The sequence below is a fragment of the Pelodiscus sinensis genome, chromosome 6 (genome assembly GCF_052426305.1).
Source record: "Pelodiscus sinensis isolate ZL-2025 chromosome 6, ASM5242630v1, whole genome shotgun sequence".
Taxonomy (NCBI): domain Eukaryota; kingdom Metazoa; phylum Chordata; order Testudines; family Trionychidae; genus Pelodiscus; species Pelodiscus sinensis.
In genome coordinates this window covers 28,507,648-28,534,468 of record NC_143057.1, presented here as the reverse complement: position 1 = coordinate 28,534,468, position 26,821 = coordinate 28,507,648, and the positions used below count along the sequence as shown (strand labels likewise).

The following is a 26,821-nucleotide window of genomic DNA, read 5'->3' as shown; positions in this document are numbered from 1 at the left end:
ATTTGTGTATTTTTTTCTTAACGGTGTATTCTTAGCACTTCAGATCAACTGTGCGTTCTTCCTATGCTCTTTTGCTATAAAATTAAAAATGGGTTCTAGAACATATTAAAAACATAGTTATCGCCTATCTCATATGTAACTTTTTATGAAGTTGCTGATGTAAAACTAATCAAAGTATAACATGCCTCTCTTGCATTTTTTACAGTTTTGTGACTAAATTGATTAAAAGATTTTATAGTATGTAATTATTTAATAGAAGACAAACACATATTAAGTAATAATTAGTGCCAGGTAAATGATTCCTAGCAAATAATTTGCTTGATGAATTTAGCCCCCTTTTCTGCTCGCAGAATGTCCATGACAGATAGCTATTTCCTTGGATTTTTTTATTTATTCAGATAAATTTTTAAACTTAATGGATAATTACACAGTTTACTCTGAACTTTTGATACTTGAAATTCTCCTGACTTAGTTACATTTGATTGGTTTCATATGTAATGTTTTGGTCTGTTCCCTGATTGAATAAGTGCAGTTCTTATTATCAAAGTTTGAAGAAGCCACTGAGGCTTTTACTGTCTCAAGGAGAGAAAGCAATTTAAGGAGAAGCAGCATACGAAAAGGCGTACTCTAGTTGTCAGTACTCGTACTGTCAAATCTTTGTTTAGCTTGTTTATATGCCTTTGTGCACATAAAGGGTTTTAGGAATCTTGTTTCTGTCCTGGGTCAAGCAAACGCCTATTCCATAATACTACTACTAACAGAGCACTTAAGCATGTATGTTCAAAAACCGTTTTCTGTGAGCACTTGTGTCAACTAAACACAAAGGCTTTAGTGTTGGGGGGAAAAGGGTATTCAGGCACAATCCAAAGGGCGTTCAGTTTTAAATTTCGGCGAATACTCACATGATATTTTGTGGTATTTACTCTCGTCTAGGGATATCTAATATGCTGTTTGAATTAATAAAAAGCATTCCAATATCCTGGTTCCCATCTTGGCTATCATTTCTGGTAAGATGGACAAAGAGAAAGGAGTCTCAACTCAGAGATGTAGCCGTGTTAGTCTGTAACTTAAAAAACTTGGAATAAAAGAGTGGTCCCGAAGCATGTTAGAGACTAACAAAAAATGTAGATAGTATCATGAACTTTTGTGGGCACAGTGCACTTTTTTGTGGGCACAGATGAGTAGAGCAAGAGGTACAGTGGGGCACACAAACACCAAAAATTTAAAGCAGAAAAAGAGGGCAGAGGGAGAAAAGAGAAGAGAGTTTCACTTAGTTTATTTACATATCAGACTTTTAGTACAGTTCCTTGTAGAAATAGTAGCAAAGAAATGAACAAGATGATGAACAGGGTTAAGAATACCAGTGGTGGTTACAAATCTTGCTAGATACCATTGTAAACAAGACTAATTGCACAATATTGAACTGAGGAGCACTGATAATCTGGGTACCACAGGGGTGACTGGTATTGGCAATTGTACTATTCATTATCTTCGTTAAGGATCTGGAAGATAAAGTAAACTGTAGCTTCATTATGTTCTCAAAACATATGAAACCTGCAAGATTGCATGCTCACTAGAGGAGAGATTTTTTTTTTTAATGTAAGGAATGTGTTGGAGATTTTTAAACAGATGAACAATTTTAAATGATCTGTGATTTAATTTAGATAAATGCAGAAAATAGACTAGGACAGAAATAAATATTCAGCCCAAGTTCAACATGGGAGAATGTTTCTTGTTTAAAGCAAACAATAACTTTTGGGAGTGATAACGGATAGCAGGTTGGACATGTTCTTTAATACATGCTCATGCAAGAAAGGCCATTGCTATCCTGAAATATGTATATCTCCTGTAGGACATATGTGACAGCTGCTGGTACATATAAGATTTCATTAATACTTTTTTCATAGCAGATGTAATTAGCACTTAAAAGATTTCATCCAGCTTTTACTTCAAATAACTACCTCCTCCACCAAAATAAAAAACCCCAACCAAACTCCAAAATTGTCTTTCGGCAATATAGCTAAAATAGCTGCATGGCACTTGCCACATCAGATCACACCAGATGCATATACTCCATAGTTTGTAAGAGATTTTGTACTGTACTACAGTAAGACTTCAATAGTCCAGCATCTTATAGTACCTCCTGATAGTCCGGCATATCCGATAATCTGGCACCACCTAGGTCCCAAAGGTTCTGGATCATTGGAAGTCTACTGTACTTAGATCTCATAGCCCATGGGGTAGGGAAGTTGAGGTGACTTTAAGCCACCTTTGCACCCTCCCATTTCTCATCTGCTTCATGCCTCTGCAATGAAATTTTGACATCTCTGGGGGTGGGAGGCAGTCTAAGTTATCACAATGTCTCTCCAACTGCCCAGTCTGTGAATTGTTATATGGACCTCTTCCCCTCCTCCCCCCCCCCCCCCCCCCAATATTCCCATTACATTAGGGCTTGTTCTTGAAAGACAGCCAAAAAGCAGTCTTCTGCAGTCTCTGCACCAGGAGAATCCTCCATTACCAGGAGCAACCTTATTAATAACCTCTTTAGATCACTCTGACCCTTTTACCTGGTATAAAGCTGCTGGAGTAGAGGTGAGAGTCTCATCTTCTGACTCTGATGCTGACAATGCACCCGAAGAAATACAAGAAATCCTATAGTAGATAATTTATGGAATAAACAGTAATTGAGTTATCTTCCTAACAACCCTACAGAGAAATTTCTTTAAGGAAAAACTGAATTTTTAGTCTCTGCTGCTTCAAAAATCTTCATTATATTCATATGAAGTTTTCAGGGTCTAGATGCAATAGCAGAATATAATTCAGGTGGTCATTTTAAGGTTTTTCCTTTAAATTGCTAGCAGTTGCCACAGGTGAAGGAAGTTAAGACAAGTTTATTCTTATCCCAGAATTATATTTTAGAACAAAATATGAATAACAACAGCAGGGGATTATAAAAGCAGGAGTGAAAATACATCTATTTTTTCTGACATGAAAAAAAAGCCACTTTGTTTTTAAAATAAGCCTGGAAGAAGAAATGCGCTCCTGTAAGGTTTAGGAACCTTTGAACTGTCTGAGGGGGTAGGAAGGAATATTGGGGAAGTGAATTCACATAAATGAGCTTTTTGTCCCAAGGACGCATCCCCTGACCCAGATTCTCTTTCTTTCTTCTCTTCTTTAGAGATCAGAGAGATTCTAGCTCTTCCTTTCAGTAACCCCTGCCAAATAGCTGCAGAATTGAGAATGAGTCATGGATGGGTTCCTTAAGGAAATGCTGTTATCTCTCTTCCCCTCTTATTGATCACTAGACAATGGGAAGGTCATTGGCTTAATGGTCCTTTTCTCTCTATGGGTAACAGAGATCCGTTTTGGATCTTTCCCTATTTGCTTCTTGGCCTCTTCATTTTCTCACTGCTTGTACAGTATTTTTGAAGCTGTAGAGCACAGATTTGACTGAGCCAGAATTTGGACTTATACCCTTAATGTGTAGTTGGACCAAACTTATTTTTTCCTTTAAGTTCCATTTTCCCTGTCTTGAGATGACACCAAGAAACAGATTCATCTGCTATTAATTTGACTCCTTTACATTTTATTTTTCAGGCTCTTTTAAATGGAAAGAATTTTCTGCGTGACATGATTCCAAAATTATATGTTTCCTCGTGCTTTTATTATTGTCATTGGAAATTGTCTGATGCCTATTAGCTGCTTAAAGGCACTTTTGTCGTGTTATGTCAGAGCAGCTGAGAGAGAATTAACATGTACAAAACCTCAATGTTTTGGATACTTGGCGTCTAGTTTAGGAAAATCCTCACCACATCCTTTCTTGGTTCAGTAGCTTTCCACCGCTGTAGTGCATGTGATACAAGGGTTTCACATGCAGGATAAGAAAGGTAATGTGCTCCTTTAGACAGCCTTGATATGGCCACACAGGAAACTATATAGATTTCTGCATCTTATTATGCAAATGGCAGATAAATGAGAGAGAACCCAGAGAAGAGCAACAAACATGAGAAGAGGATTAAAAGATCTGACCTTGATGAGAGGTTATAGCAATTTAACACGTACAGCTTGGAGAAAAAGTGTGGAGGATATGATAAGAGTCTACAAATATTTGAGAGGTGAAGATAGATAAAGGAAGAAGAGGGATTATCTCTGGTACTTGAAGTAGCATAACAAGGAGTAGTGTTTGAACTAGGAAGAATGTAGCTTAGACCAGTGATGTTTGACATGTGGCTCTAGAAAGGTATGAAACCCAAGGGGCCGACCAGCACTCCTCTCACTCTGATTGCTGCCATACAACGTATTTGGAAACATACAGACTAGAAACGCTGAACTGTTTCTCCATTTCTCCAAGCCAGAAAATGGAAGGCCTGAGACAGAGAGAGGAAGAAGTGGGCTGTGCCTATGAAAGCTCATGATACCATCTACATGTTTTGTTAGTCTTTAAAGTGCTACCAGACTATTTGTTGTTTAAGTTTATAGAGGAAAAAGAGTCCAGCTCAGATGAGTGCAGGAGCATAGACTCAGAAGAGGAGCTTTGAGTAGTGGGAGAAATGCAAGATTCTGTGTGTTCCAGAACCCCATTTATAATTCCAGAAGTTGGGGGCAAAATGCCTGTTCTGGGAGTTTATCCTCGGAGAGATCATTTTATTTTCAGAGAGCCAACAACTAGTAAAGTAGCCTGGAAGATGCATTTTGAACTGCTTACTCAGAAAACAATGCTCACAACAGTAAACAAAGTAATACAGTTTGGGGCCCTCTCAGGAAGGAAGCAGATCGTTATTTCTGTCTAAAGCAGCGTTCTCTTTCTGTCCAGTTTTCCTGTTGACATCTCTTCCTAGTAATTGGATCTAGTTCCCTCCTTTGAACAGCTGAGGGAACTATTCCTCTCGGCCAAAAGGTTCCACTCATGGAGGCAGGCACTGCTTGCTTTTGTAAAAGGTAGTGGGATATGGGAGAACTATGTCCTTGAGGGCCCTTTTTTGGTTCTGCATGGTCTATCCACCCAACTCATGCTGGATCCACTCTGACCCAGTGCAAGCAATCTACTGTGGGTAAAGCAAGAGCACCTCCAGGAACACCAGTTTCCCTCCCTGCTTCCTAATATAATAGATGATCCCTAATGTATCAGTGTTGCAAGATCAGGAGTCCGCTTCTTAGCTCAAGATTTGGATTTCACCTCTTTCAACACAGAACTCAGCTGCCAATCTCCTTGGAACGGGGACCATGTTTTGTCCCGTGTTTGTACAATGCCCAGCACAATGGAGTCCAGCTCCATGACTATGCTCATAGATGCTATGGCAATGCAAATAATAAATAGCCATAATAATAACTGTGCATGTGTCCCAGATCCACAGAACTATAATTAGTGCTCTTCACCCTATGTGTCATGTAGTATGGGGAGAAGAGAGAGAAAATAAAACTGAGGGAGAGAAAAAGATAAAGAAAAAGAAGAGGAGGAGAGCTGGAGAAAGGAGGGAATCATCAGAAAAAAGTAGGCAAAGCATTTGTACCAGAATGTGGTGAGAGAAAGTAGAGTGAGAGAGCTTATTCACCAAACTACTGCTCTGAAAAGGACCTGGGGGTTACAGTGGATGAGAAGCTGGATATGAGTCAACAGTGTGCCCTTGTAGCCAAGAAGGCTAATGGCATATTAGGTTGCATTAAGAGGAGCATTGCCAGAAGATCCAGAGATGTCATTATTCCCCTTTATTCGGCTCTGGTGAGGCCACATCTGGAGTATTGTGTCCAGTTCTGGGCCCCCCACTACAAAAGGGATGTGGATGCATTGAAGAGGGTCCAGCAGGGGGGCAACCAAAATGATTAGGGGGCTGGAGCATATGACCTATGAGGAGAGGCTGAGGGAGTTGCATCTGTTTAGTCTGCAGAAGCGAAGAGTGAGGGGGGATTTGATAGCAGCTTTCAACTTCCTGAAGGGAGGTTCCAGAGAGGATGGAAGAAAGGCTGTTCTCAGTAGTGACAGATGGCAGAACAAGGAGCAATGGCCTCAAGTTGAGGTGGGAGAGGTCTAGGTTGGATATTAGGAAAACTATTTCACTAGGAGGGTGGTGAAGCACTGGAATGAGTTACCTAGGGAAGTAGTGGAGTCTCTGTCCCTAGAGGTGTTTAAGTCTCAGCTTGACAAAGCTCTGGCTGGGTTGATTTAGTTGGGATTGGTCCTGCCTAGAGCAGGGGGCTGGACTTGATGATCTTCTGAGGTCTCTTCCAGCTCTATGGTTCTATGAACAACAACAACAACAAATATTGGGAACCACTGAAACATGCTTTGCCATGTACCCTGAAAATCAGCAAACTTGTGGTTTGTTGAATGAAAGGGACAATACAGTTCCAGAGCCACAGGCCATCCACTAACTTTGTTATTAGTTTTCATGTAGCACTTTTCGTCAATAGGTCTCAAAGCACTTTAGAATGGAAGTCACTGTGTTCCCCATTTGAGAGATGGAAAAAATGAGGCAAAGAGAAGCAAGTGGCTTGTTAGGGGGCCAGTAGCAGAGCCAGGAATAGAATATAGGTCTTCCACATCTCAATTAAGTGCTCTATCTGCTAGAACCCACTGCTTCTCACAGGGTATAAATCTGGCATGTGTGTCATAACTGATCTCAATTATTATGCAATTGCATGACAAAAAAATCTTGCCTCCAAAGTATACAATTGAACCAGTCAGGTTTAAGTCTATGATTCCACAATAATTTTTCCTAATTTAATGATGTGTAATTTTAATTTGGTTTAACTTGTTAGGCTCTATGTTAATTCCATGCAAAGAGCTTTATATTCAAGCAATAGGGGAAAGCCCTTGCTTTTGGCATCTCAAAACTAATTCTCTTTGTGGCTTTTTTCGGTTGTTATTCTATTATTACATTTTTATGGCACTGTAATGTGTGTGACTGTCATGTTTAAATCAGTCAATAATATGAATAGTTCCCTTAAAACATAGGAATAAAATTGCCATTGCTAGGAATCAATATTGCTTATTTGTTTTTACTATTTTTTTCTTTAGGAATGCTGTCTCTGCAATTTGAGAGGTGGTGCACTCAAACAAACTACTGACAAGAAGTAAGTGATGGATAGATTGAGATCAGTTTCATTAGTTTTAAACTTTATTCTCAGACATACTTACAAAGAGAATTTCCAAATGTAATTACTTGACATCGTCCTCTTAAGTGGAATAGCTTAACATCCAGGGCCTATTGAATCATGCCTCTGGCATTTTGCGAACAAACTTATGTGCTTACAAATAAACATTTGTTTTATTATTTAACATACTCCAGTATTTCAAACGCTACTCTGCTGGTCACTGTATAAAGGAAGCAGATGGAAGCTCATTTGTCATTGTTTGCATGGGCAGCCTTATCGTGCATTCAAACGCATTTTCTTCTTGAGTCCTGGAATCTTGTGATTACAGCGGTTAATATAGTATCTGTGAACTTTGGACAGGTACAAACATTTCATTAACAAATTAATCAATCTGAATCCTTTTAGAATGGCTCTGAGCTTTATTTGCTTTATTGCACATGCATATTATAATGGACTCCTGATAATGGTGCTGTAGTTGACATCATGTCATTAATAAGACTAATATTTATTCTATTTGGTGATCATGAAATGAAGAACAGTACATCAGTTGTACATGGGAGATGAAATATAAAATATTGTGCTATAATATTCATGTCCAGCTGTAGAAAAACCTACTATGCATTTTGGATCTTTACTGTGTATAATTCATGCAACATTTCACAAGTTACTCCTGACTATGTTCATTAAAAACTTTTTGATGGCCATAGAGAGTCTAACAGACTGATACAAGATAATCCAACCCAAACTTACTTTATCCAGGCTCCAACACTTTTCAACATTTTCATTAGTAACTTAGGGTATGTCTACACTACCACGCTAGTTCGAACTAGCGGGGTAATGTAGGCATACCGCATTTGCAAATAAAGCCCGGGATTTGAATAAGCGGGGACCTACCATTTTTAAAACCCCGCTGGTTCGAACCCCGTGCAGCGCGGCTACACGGGGCACGAACTAGGTAGTTCGAACTAGGCTTCCTAGTTCGAACTACCGTTACTCCTCGTAGATTAGGGTTGTAGGCAAAGGGAAATGAAGCGGCGATTTAAATAATCGCCGCTTCATTTAAATTTAAATGGCTGCTGCGCTGAGCTAACAAACAGCTGATCAGCTGTTTGTTGGCTCAGCGTGCTAGTCTGGATGCTCCGCGGTCGACATCAAAGCCCTTTGTCGACTGCCCTGTTATTCCTCGTGGGTTGAGGTTTACCGGGGTGGTCGACAAAGGGCTTTGATGTCGACTGCGGAGCGTCCAGACTAGCGCGCTGAGCCGACAAAAAGTTAATCAGCTGTTTGTCGGCTCAGCACGGCAGCCATTTAAATTTAAATGAAGCGGCGATTATTTAAATCGCTGCTTCATTTCCCTTTGCCTAATAAACAAATCTACATGGCTCCATCGACGGAGCCATGTAGTCTAGACATACCTTAAGAGTTATACTTACCAATGGAATACCAATTATTCTTTGAAAATTATATTCTTTGAAAATACAATAAAATGAATAAATTATAAAATAGTATAGAGGTACTTTAAGTTGCACTGCACTGTAGAGTGGCTGGTTTCTTGACACACTTAGGTGTATATGGGTAAAGGTTTTTAATGCAGTAGGTTATTTTATGACACTACATATCACATTGGGCTTTGTATGGTGTACATCCAGATCACTAAAAATACACTTAACATTAAAACGATATTTAACATAATTTAATCTGTCTCTGCTGATTCAGAAGGCATTTCAGGATCTTGCAGTGCCTCAGGGTCATTATTATCAACATCAATTTTCATTGTAGATATTGGAAGGTTTAAGAACTTGGGCTGATTCTATAATGACCCTATGACACACCCTGGAAGGTGCTTTTTTGAATAAATCCCTGATTTCAGCTTGCTAACTTGTCTTCTGCCTCTTTTTTGCATAAATTAGAGCACAGAGTGTGCAAATGCATAATGTGCTGGACAGTAAACTAGTCCCAATTACTAGATTGAAGATTTGTATTGGTAGATATCGGAAATGCTGGTTAATTGATCTTTCTGGTTAATTGAATACCAGGTACAATAGATTTTTACTGTAGTGAGGGTAAATACAAAAACATTTTTCCTAAATTTCCTGTGCTGCAAACTAACTTGATGACTTCTTGGTGGACATGGAGAAGAATTGATCATCATACCATCCTCGTTAGAACAACTTTTTAAATTTTTATTGTAGTGCCTCTCACTTTTTTCATTTCCAGACTATATAACAATACATAGCAAGGGGCAACAGATTAGAGGATGATGGAGAAGACCAGACATTTGAAATGAAGAGTGGAGGTATTCTCCCCTCTTCAAATTATAGAAGGTTCATTACTTTCTTCCCTTCTCCTCTAACTGTAAGCCTTAGGGGAAGTCATATAAGACGTCACCATAAATAGTGAACCTCTTTTGACTCCTCTGTTCTAAACCAGCTGAAATAGGTTTGCTAGTCAGCTATGAATTTTCAGTCAGACACATGTTTACATTTAACACAGTTTCCTGTTTTTGTTGTTGTTAGTTTTGATGATCTTATCTGGACTTTTATTAGTTAATTACGAATATACTCTTAATCTTAATTTTATCATAACAAAGGTTGGGGAGTTTTTGTTTGGGTATCTATTTATAGTTTAAACCACTGTTTGGAGACTCTGGCAGTAACTCATATTGGCAGGTAGTATGTTCAGAAACTGCATACTCTTGTCTTACCAAGTTGACTTCCTGCAGTTGCAGTGAGATGTGTTTTGGTGAATCCTTGAGCAGCGGTGATCCCAGATATTGCTTTCTCCATTCACAAGGGTCCAACCAACATATGATGGCAATGACATCCCTCATGTCACCCCTCTATTTGTGCAGACTGGCCAGATTCTGAGAGGATGATAATGTTGCTGCTTTGTTCTATTCTCAGTGTCTGCCCAGCAACACAGATCTATCCTGGTACTGTGCTTTGATAGTTGAGTGTGAGTTTGAATAAGGGGTTGACTAAAAATACCCGCTGGACTTAATCCAAAATGTTGTAGTTTAGACTGTAAATTAAATTATGTATAGTGTAGGCTATATGTACAAACAGAGCTGGCAACACTACAAAAGCTTTGCACTCTAGTGAAACAAGTGAAAATACCTGAAAGGTCATCTACAATTGTCCTTATGTCTATACTACCAAATTTTATGTCGACACCCATAACTCAATAGAACAAAAATCGTTAGAGGGTGTTCACACTTGCTTCCTCTGTCAACAGATCATATCCCCATTGGGAGCACCATTGTCAACCATGTGAGCAACGTATTCTAGTTATGTATCCCACAGTGCAATATTGTGGGAAGGCAGAGCTGATCCCTGTGCATCTTGGGATTTCCTCAGATTTCTCCCACAGCCTCCTCAGCTGCTGGAAGTGGCATCATGAGCTTTTCATGCTGAGGAACGGCAAAACAGCACAGCAGTCTGTCCCCCTCCCCCTGCAGCAGCTTCCTAGTGCAGGGCAGAACGGGAACATTCCAATGATTTGTTCTTTCTTTTTTCCCCAAATGGAGCTGCTCACTCAGCTGTCAGACACATCCTGGAGCTTTGAAAGAGGAAGGCTGCATGCCTGGAGAGCAGCAAAGATCAAAACATGGAGCAAAGCAATCAGTGCAGGCTTTGTGGGACACTGGTGAAAGCCAGTTCTGTCAACAAAACAAACAGCAGAATCTACAATGACTGTCTGGCTACATCTACACTGCAAGGTTTTTGTGCAAAAATGGCCAGTTTTGCACAAATATCTGCAGAGCGTCCACACCTCAAATGCGCTTTTGCACAATAAATCAGTAAAACGGCAGAAGAGGGGGCTTTTTCCGGCATAGGTAAACCTCCTTTTACGAGGCTAACTCCTTTTTGCGCAAGTGTTCTTGTGCAAAAAGGCAAGTGAGGACTCTCTGCGGGTGTTTCTTGCGCAAGAAACCCCTATGGGAAAAAGCACAGGTGCTCTGATGGCCATTCTGCGAATGGCCATCAGAGCTTTCTTGCGCAAGAGCATCCATGCATTGTGGACGCTCTCTTGCCCAAAAGCACATCACTTTTGTGATGCGCTTTGAGGTGTGGATGTGCTCTTGTGCAAGAAGTTTTTGTACAAGAACTCTTATACAAAAGGCTTCTTGCGCAAGAAGCTTACAGTGTAGATATAGCATCTGTCAACAATAGAGGGAGGGGAAAAGAAAAATGTCTCTCATAGGGGTGCAAGTTTTTTGTTGCCAAAACTGGACATTTTTCCCAATAAAACTCACATTGCACTGTGAACACTCACTGTTTTGTCACCAAAAGGCAGGTTTTGGTGACAAAACTTTGTAGTGTAGCTATACCCTAAAGTTGAAATTGTACGTTTCTGGCAACTATTTTCAAAACTAGATTACAACATCTTATTAAAAAATGTCTTGACCAATTTGCTTCATACATGTAAGTGGTACTAGAATGGCAGAAAAGGCATGTGGTGTATTGTATTTTCATCACTTTTCCAGCATAATCCACTTTCCACACCAATTTTTTCAGGTATTTTTCTAGTGCTGCTTAAAATTAAATCTGAAATATAAACACTATCAATAGACTATGCATTTTCACCTTTTTGGTAGCATTGTAGCTTGTAAAATAAAGCAAAGAAATTGAATAGGGAAGGACTATATGGTTGATTGTTTGATTTTATTTGAGGTGCACTGTTTTAAATTACATTTGTGTACAATTTTTGTTGTTACTAACTTACCACTTTTCACAGATGGGCACATGTGATGTGTGCAATCGCGATTCCAGAAGTCAGATTCGGTAATGTCACAGAGAGGACACCAGTAGACACTAGCAGAATACCTTTGCAGAGATTAAAATTGGTGAGTAGTAAGGCTCTATACATTTCTTGCCATTTAAAATTGTGTTTTGAAACGTATATATACATCATCTTACTCTGGTTAGGTACATTCACACAACAGTTAATAGTACATTTCAGGATGACATTTTAAATGTCAGTTAAAATACAGATTTTTACCAAAGATTGGCATGTTGTTGTTTTTCATGTGTAATGAAAATTTAAATATTCTAATTCTTCAGCCCAGTTCGAGATTATAGCTTGCTGTAAGGGGTCTCTGCCATAGTGTAAAGGAAAGAAACAACAAGCATTTTCAACCCCCATTCTAATAGTGTTGTGACTGCTCATTGAAATCCAAATAAACCAGAGTTTCTCAGAATTCTTATTTGTGTTGCATTTTCATGAGGGTATTTTTCTCCCCCAGGGAGCCATTTAAAAAGTTAAAATGATGAGGCATGGGGGTCTCATGGTATTTTTACCATCCGGGAATTGAGAAATGTACACAAAGCAGATTGCACATTATATTTGACTAATAAATAGCTCCCTGAGGCCTTGAAAAAGCAAGTAAGAAGTATAAACACACAAGCTTAAACTACAAATACTCAAACCTGTGCATAGTCTCAGGTAATCTTTCCATGTAGCAGAAAGTTCCATGTACTAGTGAGAAACATACAAAAGGTGTTTTCTTTTTTGGTTTTTTTTTTAAATCAAAGAGAATTTTCCCTGTTGGTTTAGACCAGCATTTCCCAAACTATGGGCCGCGGCGGAAAAAAAATATCGAGCCTCAGCATACCTGGTGGCTGCCGGCAGGGCCGGCCTTAGGCCGATTCGGGCCCCGCGCCCCTGAACCCGGAAGTGCCGGTGAGTTACAGAGCCGGGGGCCCTGCTCCATCAATATGTGGAGCTGGGACTTTCCCCCGGCTCTGCCTGGTGCGGGCGCGGGTCCCCCGCGCATCCTCCCACCCCACCCTCAGAGCATCCCCGCTGTGCCCCGCTCCTCCTCACCATCTGCTGCTGCCCATGTGCGGCGTTGTGCGTGGGCGGGGAGGACTTCTGGGCATGACGTCACGGCCCAGGATTTTAAAAGTTTTCGGAGGCATGTGGCGGGGCCTTGCTGGCTCCGGCGGCCTCCGGCCCCTCAATGTGGAAGGCAATAGGTAGGGAACGGGCTTGGGCAGAGGTGGCAGTGGCGGACTTGCGCGGAGGGGGAGGAGTGGAAGGGGAAGGCACCAAGGGACAGTGTGCAGGAGAGAGAGACAAATGCCAGGGGGCCAAGTGCAGACAATGAGGGAAAGGGCAGGAGGGGAGGTGTCAGTGGGAGTGGGAACAGGGTGATGCTGGGAGAGGAGAGGGGAAGGGCATTGGGGCCTGGAAGAGGAGGTGCTGGGAGAAGGCTTGAAAGAAGGGGTGGGCATGAGAGAGATGGGGATGGAGCAAGTCATGTGTGAGGGCACAGAGGGGCAGGAGGGAATGGGGAAGAGAGTACTGAGGAGGTGGGTATCAAGGAAAGAGAGGGCAAAGGGGGCAGGGAAGGGGGAGGCACCAGGAGGGTGCAGGGCTAAGGGAAGGTGCAGGTGCCAGGGGATTCTGGGGTGAGGAGGAGGGGAGAGCTGGCTACTGTAAGCAGCACTGGATGGGGGAATCGGGGCAGGCTGGGGAGATTGGGGGGCTGGTGGAAGCAAAGCTGCCGGGGGGTGCGAGGTTGGGGGCAGGGAGCTGGCTGGAGAAGATGGGGGGGGGGAGGGAGAGAAGCGGCTGCCGGAAGGAGGGCTGGATGCGGGCAGCGGGGCTGGCCAAGGGAGATTGGGAGGAGAAGCGAGTGGGTGGGGAGTGGGACCTGGATGCCTGGGAGGCGGTTGGGGGAAGTGGGGCTGGCCAAAGGCACAGGGGGGAGGAATGAATCGGCCTGCAGGGAGTGGGACTGACCCGGCCATATGTAGATCTTGGGACGCTGCCCCTGTTCCCCTCTCCCCCCCGCAAAGCACAAAGCATGAGCTAGTCCGGCCCGGGGATTCTATTGTCCCCCCACACACCTCCCCTCGTGTAGTTGCAAACTGTCTGGCTGGTAGACGCTCATGGAGCCTGAGCACATTTACCAGCCAGGCAGTTGGAATCTACAAACTGATACATCTAGTAATAATACAACTTACCTAATGAGAAAATACCAGACATGTTATATGTCTGATATCTTCTCAGTTTGTTTTTTATGGGTTTATGTTTTTGGGCTGCAAAAAGCAGTATTGAAAAAAAAAAGGGATCTAACTAAAGTAAAAAGTTTGGGAAACCCTGGTCTAACCAGCTTTGTCTGTCTGTCTTACACTCCATTTATCCAATCCATATTCCTTAACTTGCTGGCAAGAATATTGTGGGTGACCATATCAAAAGCTTTGCTAAAGCTGGCACTGGGGGTTTTGGGAGGACCAGAAACAACTTATTTGAATATTCATCATTTGATTAATGAATATGCAGATGAACATTACCGGTCCTCCAAAAGTTCGTCAATGGATTTACTGGTCCCCGTGTCAAAAAGTTTGGGAACCCCTGGTTTAGACCTAAATTACTTAATTTACCAGACTATTCATCAATATAACACAGACATCCTCTGACAAAAGAAGACTGATAACCCGCTGAGCGTAGAAGAAAAATGTGTGAAACAGCCCTCTCTGTTCTTTGCCCTTACCAAATGTTATGGGTAAAAATGCTTACTGGTATGCTTAAGCTTGAGCTATCTTTTCCTTGCCATAACATTGTGAGCTATTACTCTTTAATTAATTTTACATTTTGTGACCATTTTACATTTTGAATTGCGTCTTTTAACCATTCTTAAAATGGAGGCATGTTTTACAATTAATATTTGTTCACTGAGGTTTCTCAAGTCCTTGGGGGCTTTATGAATCAACTCAGTAATCCATACCGAGCATTTCCTAAGCCTTTTTGGCTCCCTTACACCATCTGTTACAGAGCAATTGTAAAGTCTTAACAATAGTTATCCATAAAATAATACCAAATGTTGTTTCAGCATGTCCTTCTGGAGCAACTCTTGGCTCTCGGCCCATCAAGGTAATTCACTGGTGGGCCGAGACAGTTTGCTAATGTTGAGCATCCGCGGGCATCAATCTCCCTCAGCTCTCAGTGGTTGCGGTTTGCCGTTCCCAGCCACTAGAAGCTGCAGGGCACCATGCTTTTGGAGACACATAAACTATCTTGTGGCCCACCAACAAATTACCCTGATGGACCAAGAACCAATGGTTGCTATCCCTTGTTCTAGTACATTTTTGGAAAACCAGAAATGTGATCAATGCCCTACTGTCCTTCTCTCCCCATTTTCCTGAATCTGAATTTAATCTTTCTTGTTTCAGTTCATGGTAAGATAGCCTTGTTTGTATAAGCACTCTGTGTGAGAGAAGGCTCTCAATCTCATTTGTATCCTAAAATGGCTGTTTAATTAGCTTTAGTCAGCCTCAATGTCTTACTAGTCTGGTTTATATGAACACTGGAAGCACTGGGCATGAACATAATTCTCTCAAATTTTGGAAGAACAAAGTAGTAACAGATATGATGACAATAATTTGGTTGGTGGTGCTTAATTGAGGGTTTCTTTTCTTGATACTCTAAAAATGTTTAATTTGCCAAATATAGTGGGCATAAATAACCCCCCTATATGAACTTCCCTCCTCTGATGGGCTGCCTGTGACTTGACTTAGAAAATGAAAAAAATTACTTTGGGAAGAAAGCTTGAAGCAATTTTAAATAATTGGCTAATGTGTGTAGAGAACCCAAATGTACAAACTTTTGTGAAGTTACGTTACATGGAAGTCAGTAGGTCATTTCTTGATTATAAACCAGGGGTGGGCAATAAGGCCAGGGTTAGCCCAAGTGGGCCGCCCACCACTATATTTTCTTGTGCCTCCACAGTTAAAGGTGATTACTGGTCCCGTTGGCTGTGGATGCTGTTCTTGGCCAATGGAAACTGTGGGAAGCAGCATGGACCAGAACACTACTCGCAGTTCCCATTGGCAGGGACTGGCAATCTGCAGCTGATGGGAGCTGCAATTGCCTATAGCTGCAGAGGCAGAGGTAAATACAGTGGTGGCAACCTGCCATGAACTATTCCTGGTGAACTGGATCTGACCCACGGGCTGTATTTGCCCAGTGCTGTTATAGACCATCTATAGATCCTTAAACACCTTTTTCTAATAAAAATTATTTTTCTCCTTCTATTTATGAAAGTTTGATCACATTTCTCAGTTCAATTGTCAAAACCTCCTTTAACATTTACGTGTCTTTGAAATGAACAAATTGCATTAAGCTGTGTATACTTGTTTGACCTTCCAGAAATAGCTTAAAATTTTGTGACCTGGTGCACATTTTCATCAGTGTTCTTCTTTGGACATTGATGGATGTTATAATGAAAGAATCAACTGAATATAATGATGATGGGAGCTAGTGCCACAAATATAGTATTTTAGGCAGCCTTATTATGAGAGAGGACTGTACTATAATCACAGGGTAAGCTCATGTTCACCCTCTTTCTCAATGTAAAGAGACACATACACAGACCCTTTCCCCTGCACTCCTCGCCCTTCAGTAATTATTACTTACACTTACAATTACTTACAATGGGTTTATTAATAAACAAAAGTGATTTTATTAATTATAAAAGGTAGGATTTAAGGTCATAGGGGATAGCAGACAATAATGCAGGTTATTAAACAAAATAAAACATGCAAGCTAAGCTTAATACACTAAGGAACTGGTTACATGGAATATCTCGCCCTCAGGGTGCATCTACATAGCACCCGAAACTCAAAATAGCTTATTTCGTCATCTGGCGCTGTCTACACAGTACCAAATTTCAAAATACAGCGCTATTTTGAGCTATCCCTTACTCATAGTACTGTGAGTTTTACAGGGATGGCGAAATAACGCATCTACTATATTTCAAAATAGTGGATGCATTCAAAAGACGCAGAGTAGCTATTTTGGGATACCTCTAGTATCCTGAAATAACTTTGCTTTGTAGACATACACTGTTATTCTGACAAGCTTCTTTCACAGACTGGACAGCCTTCCAGTCTTGGCTTGATCCTTCCCCCTGTTCAGTCTTAGACGATTCCAGAAGTCATCTCGGGTGGTAAGCAAGGGTGTCCTCGCTTGTGGCAGTAGCTCATATTGTATAGAATTTTCCAAAGGTAGGAAAATGTCCTTTGTGTTCAGTTTAAACTCTCTTACTTTCAGTGGAAATGTAGTGTCCAAGATGGGTCCCAGCATCAGGTGACATGGTCACGTCTTGATAGAACTAGTCATAACGCTTCTCTCCCACACTTACAGGAAAAACAACTCCATTTACAATTCATTGTTTACTTGCCAATGGGCTATCAAGATTCTGAAGTATCATGACTGGTCCTCACTTAACATGACTACTTTACAAACATAGGTTTATATTCCGTATTTCTAACTTCAAATACAGGAATAATACACACACACACAATAGACTATAGGCATTCAACAGATTATAACTTTTCCAACAATGCCTTACAAGAAATATTTTGCAGTTTATGTCATGTCATATTCATAAGCATATTTTCATAAAGCCTATTGAAGGCCCTGTGACTGTTATACTATTAATCCTCTTGAAAGATTATATGATTAACCGTCAGTAAACTGATACACTGTTATTACGTGAGAGGTTTGAAGTAAAGGATTTTCTTGGGTCTTTCATGGGTCTTGAAATATCCTCTTCTGGTGTGAGGCAGTCTTGCAGCTGTGGTGGTCACCTCATTTTTCCCTTCTTCAGGCTCTTCAAGAACACTTCGCCAACGCAGAATGGAATATGCAATGAGTTATTTATGAATATGGGCATCACAAAGTTCAATATCCTATCTGAAAAGGAGCTGGCGCTATTGCCTTCTGTGAGTCTAGACTCCTCATCCATGTCAGTTATCTTTTGGACTGGAGGGCACTTGCACTTACCTTCAGGGTTCTCTACTAAAGTTCAAAAGCTCAAATGAAAGAGTCACACAAATTGTCTACCTGGATCTGGGCTTAATAAAAGTCTCACATCCCTCATAATCTTTTCTCAGCTCCCTGCCCTTTATACAGTACAGTGGTTACAGGGGTTCTCCAATAGGTCTTCCTCTTGCTCTTAGGGTCATTTGTTAGTAGTGAGAGCCCTCTGTCTGATCTTTGGCTTTTTTTTTTAACCAACTCTCCATGATAACTCTCTCGTTCTCCCATTTTTACGGCCTAAGAGCCTTCTTTCAAGCCCTCTTTGGAGACAGCAGATGAGTCATAGGTATAGAGGTCTCTTTCCTGTGAAAGGGTCAGTACCATCCTGTGTCGGGGTAGATGATAACAAAAAGAATAAAGTACTTTGAACCCATGCAATCTGTTACTGGTTTTAAAAATGGAATAGCTATTTATTGCAAATAAGCCACTGGCCCTGTGGTGAAGATAACATATTTTTTGTTTTTCCTGTTTGGTGGTACAACTGTTAATTTTTAATTGTAAAGCTTTGGAAACCTACATTTTTGAGGTTGCTCTGTCCAATGCCAAGGGAGTCAACGTTTTTAGAAGGAAATGGATCTTTTGGTGATCCAATTCATTGATCGCATTGAGCCTTTGAGTTTAGCTAAGGGGAAGAGCTAGATTATAAGTTCAGTCCCCCCACTCTCTCCCCACCAGTAACAATATTCAAAGTGTAAAGATGGTAAAAATTGTGCAGAGTAGGGAAATTTACATTTGTAAATATGAGCAAAAATGGCCATGGTAGGTTCTGCCTTAGAACTTAACAGTGTGCACTGTGCCTTACACTGTATACACATTTCCTTTCTGTGGATGTTATGGAACTGCCTCTTTGCATTCAGACAAAAGTCCTCCCAGGACTGCCTGTCATGGACTAGTGCATATTCCACTCCATCCTTAAAGAGGAGGCAACTTGTAGCCAACCTGGCTATGACTGTACTGTAACTCCATCATTCCCAACATCATTCCTTCAGTGACCCTAGCCTTAGTCAGTCTTTACACTCAGACTCAGTTTAGCAGTTTGAACCCTAAATCACAGAGAGAAACTTGGCTGGAAACTCCTGCCAATTATATTACAACATATATTTTCTTTGGCTGCTTAATTTTATGCAGCTCTTGGTGATAGAAACAGATGGTGAATTCCTGACCCCATTGAAGTCAATGGCAAAACTCCCATTTACTTTAATGGGGCCAGGATTTCATCCAGAGTGCTTAAATATACTCTGTAGTTTCAGAAGAATGTTATTACTTTGTTTTGGCCTGAAACAGAAAATACATTCACATGCCATATCAGAGTGAAGAAATCCTTAGAGGTATGGATAGCCAAACTGACCTCTCAAACAAACACTCGCTCGCTCTCTTGCTCGCTCACTCACACTCGCTCGCTCGCTCCCTCCCTCCCTCCCTCCCTCCCTCCCTCCCATGGATGTCCTTGGATTTGGCCCATAAATGTAAAGCACCAGGAATATTGGACTTGATTCACATTTACACTAAGGCCTGTTTACACTGGCAGAGTGATGTCTTAATGTAAATGAGAATCAGGCTCACTGTGTTTAAATATTTCTTTTTTACCAAGCCACTATATTTAAAACATCTTCTCTAAAACCATCTCTGAATAGTACATAAAGAACTCATTATCAAGATGCATGATCTACCCTTGTTACTATCTAAACTTTAAAATACTTGGATAATATAGATTGAGTTTGTCCCAGTGCTCAGTTGCTGTAATGCTGTACCGAAACATGTACATAATATGCCTTTGTTTCTTTGTCTATACAGCTTCCTATTATTTTTACATTTGAAATACTATTTCCCCAACAAAATAGTGGTAGAAAATGAGTTTTGGAATAGTTGAAGTTGCCCTCGGGCTCTTGATGACCTCAAATTTATATTTGACAAGTGAACTGAGAATAAGCACAAGTGTACTCTGAGTGAGGAACATTATTTTGAAAAGAAATTTACGCTGAGATGATGACTGATCTACACGCCTTTCAGTATCTGGCTGAAGCTGTAGCATTTTGTTTAGAAGCCTGTACTCTTTAAAATTTTCACCTGAAGGCAAATAATAGTGAGCATGAAAGCCAAAGATTATAGTTTTGAAAGGTACATCAATCCTGAAAATAGAGAGGTTTCACTGTGGTAAGCTAAACGAAGAGTGGCATCAAGGGAAAAATGTGTTTGAATTTTGAAAAGAATGGGCAAGTATTCTCTTACCCATTTGTCTGTTTTAATAAAAAAAAATCTAAAATTTAAACGTATTTGCAGATATTGCTTGTTTTCTTGGTCCTAGTTTTCCAGTAAAATTCATTTGTTAAACTGAAGTGGGATTGCAGAACTACTGCAACTGTATTTCTGAAAAACTAAATAAATATTTGACAGTGATAGATACCATTGATGTCATGTAAAGTAGTATTGATTATCTCTCAGCATTTCCAAAAGTATTGCTAGTGGGGCAATCAAGGAAAGTCATTATACTATAACTTATATGTTGACTGGTTCACTTGTTCACAATTTCACATAGAGAGGAAAATAGACAGACACTTGAATTTGTTTTAATCGCATGTCCAAATTGTTTTAACTTATTACTGAAATAGCTTTAAATACCAGACACTTTTCTAATTAAAGTAGTGTTAAAATACAGATGATACAATAATTAATCAACCTACTATAATTTATAATGCCAGTTAAAATGTACAGACTCATTAAAATCATGTACAAAACACAATTTAGTGTACATACTTACGTTGCTACCATTATAGGATTTTAAATAAGTGTGATGTAAAAATATGCATTAGCTGCTATATCATACTTATAATATCAGAAAGAGTTGCTACAATGACTGGATTCTCTTGCAAAATGTCAAATTTGTACTTTGCTGTCATACTGAACCATAAAAGCCTTTTGATTGTAATAGAAAATGTTAGATGGGCAGGACTACATATAATACGCTTTTGGAGATTGGGAGTATCTGTAAGAGTAAAAGCAGAATGCTTAAAATGTTAAGTAGTTACTGTACGTTTTCCTTTCCATACAATGAGAATAATCTATTTGTAAAAGGAAATTGATTTTCACTTTTAAAAGTTTTTTAAAAGTATTTTATGTTTGGAATCCATTAAAAATTGAGGGCAAGAACAGTTGTCTGTTCAAAGTAGGCCTTTGTAATTATGCAATTGAGAAACTTAATTTAATAAATTGAGGTTGCTCCCTTAACTTTCACATGTTTAGTTTGCTGTAATGGGGACCACCACTCTCCGCTAGTATGGTGCCTACTGTGGGTCCCTCTAGGGACTAGCATATCAGGTTGACTACACTTCCCATGATTGCAGACTAACTCTGTTGCTCTCTGTGGTCAACAGCCACTCTCTTCAGAAACTACAGCATTCTGTCCATCACTCAGCCCTCTGGCCAAACCACTCAGCATTCTCCTCCCTCTTCCCCCTTCAAGGTATAGTTCTTCAAAGTTGCCGTCATTTCCACATTGGCAAATGTGGACTACTTGTTTCTATAGCCCTCAACACATCTTCCTTCTCCCAGACTACCTGCCTGCAGCCCCCTTCCCTGGTTTTATGGAAGCCCTGCCTGTTTCTATACAGGTGAGCTTCCCCTAACTAGGGTTTTCCTTTAAGCCTTTGTAGAAACCATTTCATATTTAGCTAGAAGCCATTCTGTATAACAAAAGCCATTTCAATTTCTTGTGTCTGCACGAAGGAGTGAACTGGCCTTCACCGAGGTAGGGAGAGGCCAGAGGGATGCGCTGTTGGAATGTGTTAATGAACTATTTTGAGCTGAAGCTCGAACTCCCTTTTAACCTGTTTCTTTCTCTGCTGATAGTAATTCCTCTTTGAAGTTCGCTTTGATTTCTTGCCCTGACGTCAGACTTGTTTGATTAAGGATATAAAATACTAGGATTGATTGTATTAAGGAACCTCACTCGGCCTGGCTTTGCTTGGACCATGTTTGGCTCACTTTGCTTTTATTGGCCAATAAAATTGTCTGTTTAGCTGCGTAAACAGAGTGAAGTCTTTACTTCTACACCTTTAACCTAATATATGAATTGGCCCATTTGTCCTCCATTAACTTTTTCAGGGTGAGATTGGGATGGACAACCCATCACAGTTTCATATATGCTTCTAACTAACAATCAGTTGAGATTTATGTTTTTACCGGGAAAGCATATCAATATATACCAGGTGGCTGAATTAGGATTGGTAGAGCATTTTTAATTTTTTTTGAGCTTCTTGCCTTTTTGAGTGATTGATTATTCAACCTTTTCATTGCATTAGCACTCCCTCTTTGTTTTATACTTTTTATAAATTTAGCTTGTTTTATTTTTGAGGAAAAAAAGAAATATTCTAAATTTTTTCAGTTGCAAAGCTTTACGGATTCCACAGATTTCACTAAGTTATATTTGCTGTGCTGAAGGACCATAAGACTTGACAGCTTGGATCTACTTTTGGTCAGTGCAGGGGAATTCTGAATTGTGGTTATTGGACTTTTGTAATAAATTAACTCTACACTTTTAGGGCTCTGGCAAAGGAAAATCATAGGAGGGAGCTGCTTGCAGGTCCATCCTGCTGCCATAAGGGAGTGTCTTTGTAATTGGTGTTTAGGACAGAAATGTTTCCAAATCAGTATTTTTAAAGCTTTTCATTCTTCAATAAGTTTTGAAATTTGATACTCCTTTGGAATGAAAACTGATTTGGTTGAAATATCAGAATTTCCAATTTCCTGTGCTAGTATCAAAGGGAAATTTCCAAGCTGATTAAACTACTGAATTTTCTTTAAACTGTAGCAATGCTTTAGTGCAGATATAGTGTAGTCAATTTCTTAATGCCAAGTAGGCTGAGTTGCTTTCTGTCAAATAGTGTGACAGACATATAAAATTGATAATTAGTAAAACTGGGGACTTCAAAACTACTGAACTAATTTTCTTCAGATGTTGATTATTTTTTTTAAATTCCTGTCACATCTACTGAAATAGCCTCTGTACCTTTCAAATTTTTAGATGATGGGTAAAATTTTTGAAAGCACATTAGTGACTTAGGATCATAAGTCTAATTTTTAAAAATGACTGAGGTCCTTGGCCTTTTAAATGCCTAAAGACTGCAATTGTAGAGCTATGTAGGTCTCTAATTGCATTTTTTTTTTTTTTTTAAAAAAAGGGCATTTGCACCCTATATACCTAAAAAAAACTTTTGGAAATGGGACTTCAGCTCTTGTGTCAGTTAAGTACTTTTAAAAATTGAGATAACTATGGGCAAATCTGTCTTGCCCTGCAGTTTGGACTACAGTAGGAGTGAATAGCAGTTTGCACTAAAGTGTTGCATTGTAAGTCCACCTTGTGGAGACTGTGGTCAAAATCATTTTTGAACTATGAAACAAAATTTCTGATTGAAATTTGAAACAACTGGGGTCTAAGTAAATGGGAACAGGATTCAGAGATAGAAAGTCCCAAACTTTAACCCGATGAATGCTATTAATTTGCTGTGTGTCATTAGGTAATATACTTCCTAACTAAGGTACACCTCAATTTCCCCATGTTCAATAACACTGTCTTGATGGGGTTTTGTAAAGGTTAGTTTTGGTAAATGGCTGGGTAGAACTTTGAATATGTAATGTACAATGGAAGTACTAAGGATTATTTAAGTGCTTCGATTCTGCAATGATGGGTTCTATATAAAACTGAAAAAGAGAGAGTTGTTTATGCCCTAATAAATTAGACTGAATAAACTGTGCTTTTTTGTTTCAAACAAAAAAAAATCTTTTGAGTTGAAATCAAAATGGTCAGATTGCATTTAAAAAGAATTTGAGAAAATTATGAGCAATATTAAAAATGGACAAGTGTGTGTGTCTGTGTGCATGCACTTCACACATACACACAATGATGTACGTACAATAACTAATAGAAATCAAATCACCCTGATGCACTGAATGAGAGAGATTACACTAGGACTATATTTACAAAGAAGCTATATAATGCTAACCTAAACCACAAGAGCAAAGCTTGAATACATGTCACCACAAATGCAAGATAAAAATTCAGCTTCTTTAGACAGTATCAAGAACAGGGCCATATTTTATAGTAATTGAGCACATATGAAAACCAGAGATGTTTAAAGTAGATTTAAAAAATACATTCAGCTGTCATCTTACATCACTTACTGTCCCACAGATCAGTACTTCTATGAAGTGGAGCATAGTTCCCATTAATATCAATTTATGTTACAAGAGAACATCCCATAACTGTATTGTTTAATCTTCTAGAAATTTTCCTTTTTATTCTCAGTAAGTCTTGAGATGTGAAGACATCTCCCTCAAATGCTAGATATATTTACATGAGATATATTTTGAAGACATGAGCATTCTCCACTAACGTCAACAGACTAAGGATGTAAAATTCCGTTTAATTGGCTAACTGGTTAAATGTGAATTAAGGTGTGGATGGGCGTGGGGGGCGTTCTTCTGTCTTTCCTGCGGCCTCTCTTGAGGATGAGAGCACGCCAGCCTGTTCGGTCTTCTGCATGTTGCTCTAGCTGCTTTAGCTTTAATCTAGCATGAGCAATGTTGGCCTTTACACAGTCTTTATACCTCTTGCAAAGCCTACCTTGATTCCTTTTTCTCTATGGGAGAGTTCACCATAGAGGAGTTGCTTAGGAATTCTTGACACCTCCATTCGAATGACGTGCCTTGTCCAATGAAGCTGGGCTTTCAGAATCATCGCTTCAATGCTTGTGGATCCTGCTCTGTCAAGGACTTCCAAGTTCATGACTCTGTCCTACCATCGAATGTGCAGTAATGACCTCAGGCTGTGCGTGTGGAAGCGCTCCAGTAGTTTCACATCTTTTCTGTACAAGGTCTAGGCTTTACATCCATACAGGAAGCTGGTCAAGACTACAGCCCTGTACACTTTCAGTTTAGTGGCCTGTCGAATATTGTGCTGATTCAACACTTGTGCTCTCAGACGTCCTAGTGCCTGATTGGCTTTGCAGATCCTGGCATTGATTTCTTTGTCAAGGGAACCATCATTGGCTATCACTGCCAAGGTACTTAAACTCGTCCACTATTTTTAACTCTGTTCCTTCAATAGAGATTGAAGGGGGGAAAGCAGCAGATCCTGAAGCAGGCGGAAACAGTACCTCGGTCTTTCCTAGGCTAATGGTCAAACCAAAGAGGCGAGTGGCTTCAGCAGACTTGTTAACGATAAGCTGGAGATCAGATTCCTCGTGTGCCATAAGTGCACAGTCGTCAGCAAAAAGGGCTTCAAGAATGAGCCTCTCAAGCATCTTGGATAGGGATGTTAAAAACTTGGCTCTGCTTTGCCCCGCCCCCCCCCCCCGTCCCCCTGGTCTGCAGACCAGGGGGACGGGGGGCAAAGCAGAGCAAAGCCGCGGAGCATGCGGGCAGCAGACAGCCCAGACGCGTCTGGGCTGTCCGCTGCCCGCATGTTCCGCGGCTTTGCTCCCCGTCCCCCTGGTCTGCAGACCAGGGGGACGGGGAGCAAAGCAGAGCAAAGCCACGGAGCCCGAAGGCAGCAGGACAGCCACGGCGCGTCTGGGCTGTCCCGCTGCCCCCGTGCTCCATGGCTTTGCTCCGGACACCTGTGGTACAGCAGCTGGGGCGCTGCCAGTTGGTCCCGTAGCGCCACTCTGGGCGCTACTGGACCAACAGGGCAGCACCCCAGCTGCTCTGCCCCAGGTGTCCTGATTCAGCCACTGCCGGTCAGTTTCAGCAGCGGCTGAAGCAGGACGCCTGGGGCAGAGCAGCTTGGGTGCTGCTGGGTTGGTCCAGTAGCGCCGAGGAGCGGCGGCGCTACTGGACCAACCCAGCAGCACCCCAGCTGCTCTACCCCAGGCGTCCCCAAGTCAGCTGCTGCTGAAACTGACCAGTGGCTGACTACAGGAAGCCCCTGCCCCGGGCTTCCTGGAATCAGCCGCTGATCAGTTTCAGCAGCAGCTGACTTGGGGATGCCTGGGGTTCTTAAGTTGAATCTGTATGTAAGTCAGAACTGGCGTCCAGATTCAGCCGCTGTTGAAATTGATCAGTTTCAGCAGCGGCTGAATCTGGATGCCAGTTGCGACTTACATACAGATTCAACTTAAGAACAAACCTACAGTCCCTATCTTGTACGTAACCCGGGGACTGCCTGTATAGACGTGATCCTGTAAAAGAGAAAATGTGTGGGCATTTATTCTTCTGCAATTTCCTACTGATGTCATTCCCTCCACAGAATTGAGGATTTAGTTACCTAAATCATCCATTCAATTGTGGGAAGAAGAAAATAGATGCCATTATTACATTTAATAGTATATATGAAAGGCTACTACTTGAAATTTGTTCAGTTAGTTTAATAATGCCATCCTAATAATGTATTTTAGCTTTGTGACTTTTTATTGTTTGCTATTTTAACATATTGTTATGTCATTTTCAAACTGGTCGTCTTCTGAGACCACCATCTGATGTCATTGCTTTCAGCAATGTGTTTGGTGGTACTTTGTTAAAAAGTAGGCATTGCTTTTTCTGCACACCTCATACAAACTTTAACTGGATCTCACAATGCGCTTTCAGCTCAATATTTATAAAATCTTGTTTAACTTTAGTCAAATTCCTTTCCTTTTATTTTGAGTGCTTGAACTAACATCAGAAAGCAAAAGCAGGTTAGGGGCCTTTGAATTTTGCCCCTCTAATTTTACAGGCCACAACATGGGTTTCTGATTAAATCAAGTAATCCACATCTGCAGATGTGGACAGAGTACATCACATCTGCACATTTCTCCACTGCCTTTCACATGGGGACCCTGAAACTTTTCACAGTATAGGTGAGGTAACTGGTTGGACCAATTCTAAAGCATTGGCCGGTAATTCTTCTGTGCGTCACTTGAAAGGC

The 26,821-nt window shown here is 40.6% G+C and overlaps 1 protein-coding gene across 4 annotated transcripts in view; it reads left to right on the top strand.

The window, feature by feature from the left end:
- The window catches only part of KDM4C (lysine demethylase 4C), a 397,703-nt gene that overhangs the window by 273,787 nt on the left and 97,095 nt on the right, over nucleotides 1-26,821 (top strand). For all 4 annotated transcript variants that reach the window (XM_075931603.2, XM_075931602.2, XM_075931604.2 and 1 more), the window contains 2 exons: nucleotides 7,016-7,071; nucleotides 11,830-11,938. In XM_075931603.2, the coding sequence (XP_075787718.2) occupies nucleotides 7,016-7,071; nucleotides 11,830-11,938 (165 nt within the window). The remainder of the gene's footprint in view (nucleotides 1-7,015; nucleotides 7,072-11,829; nucleotides 11,939-26,821) is intronic.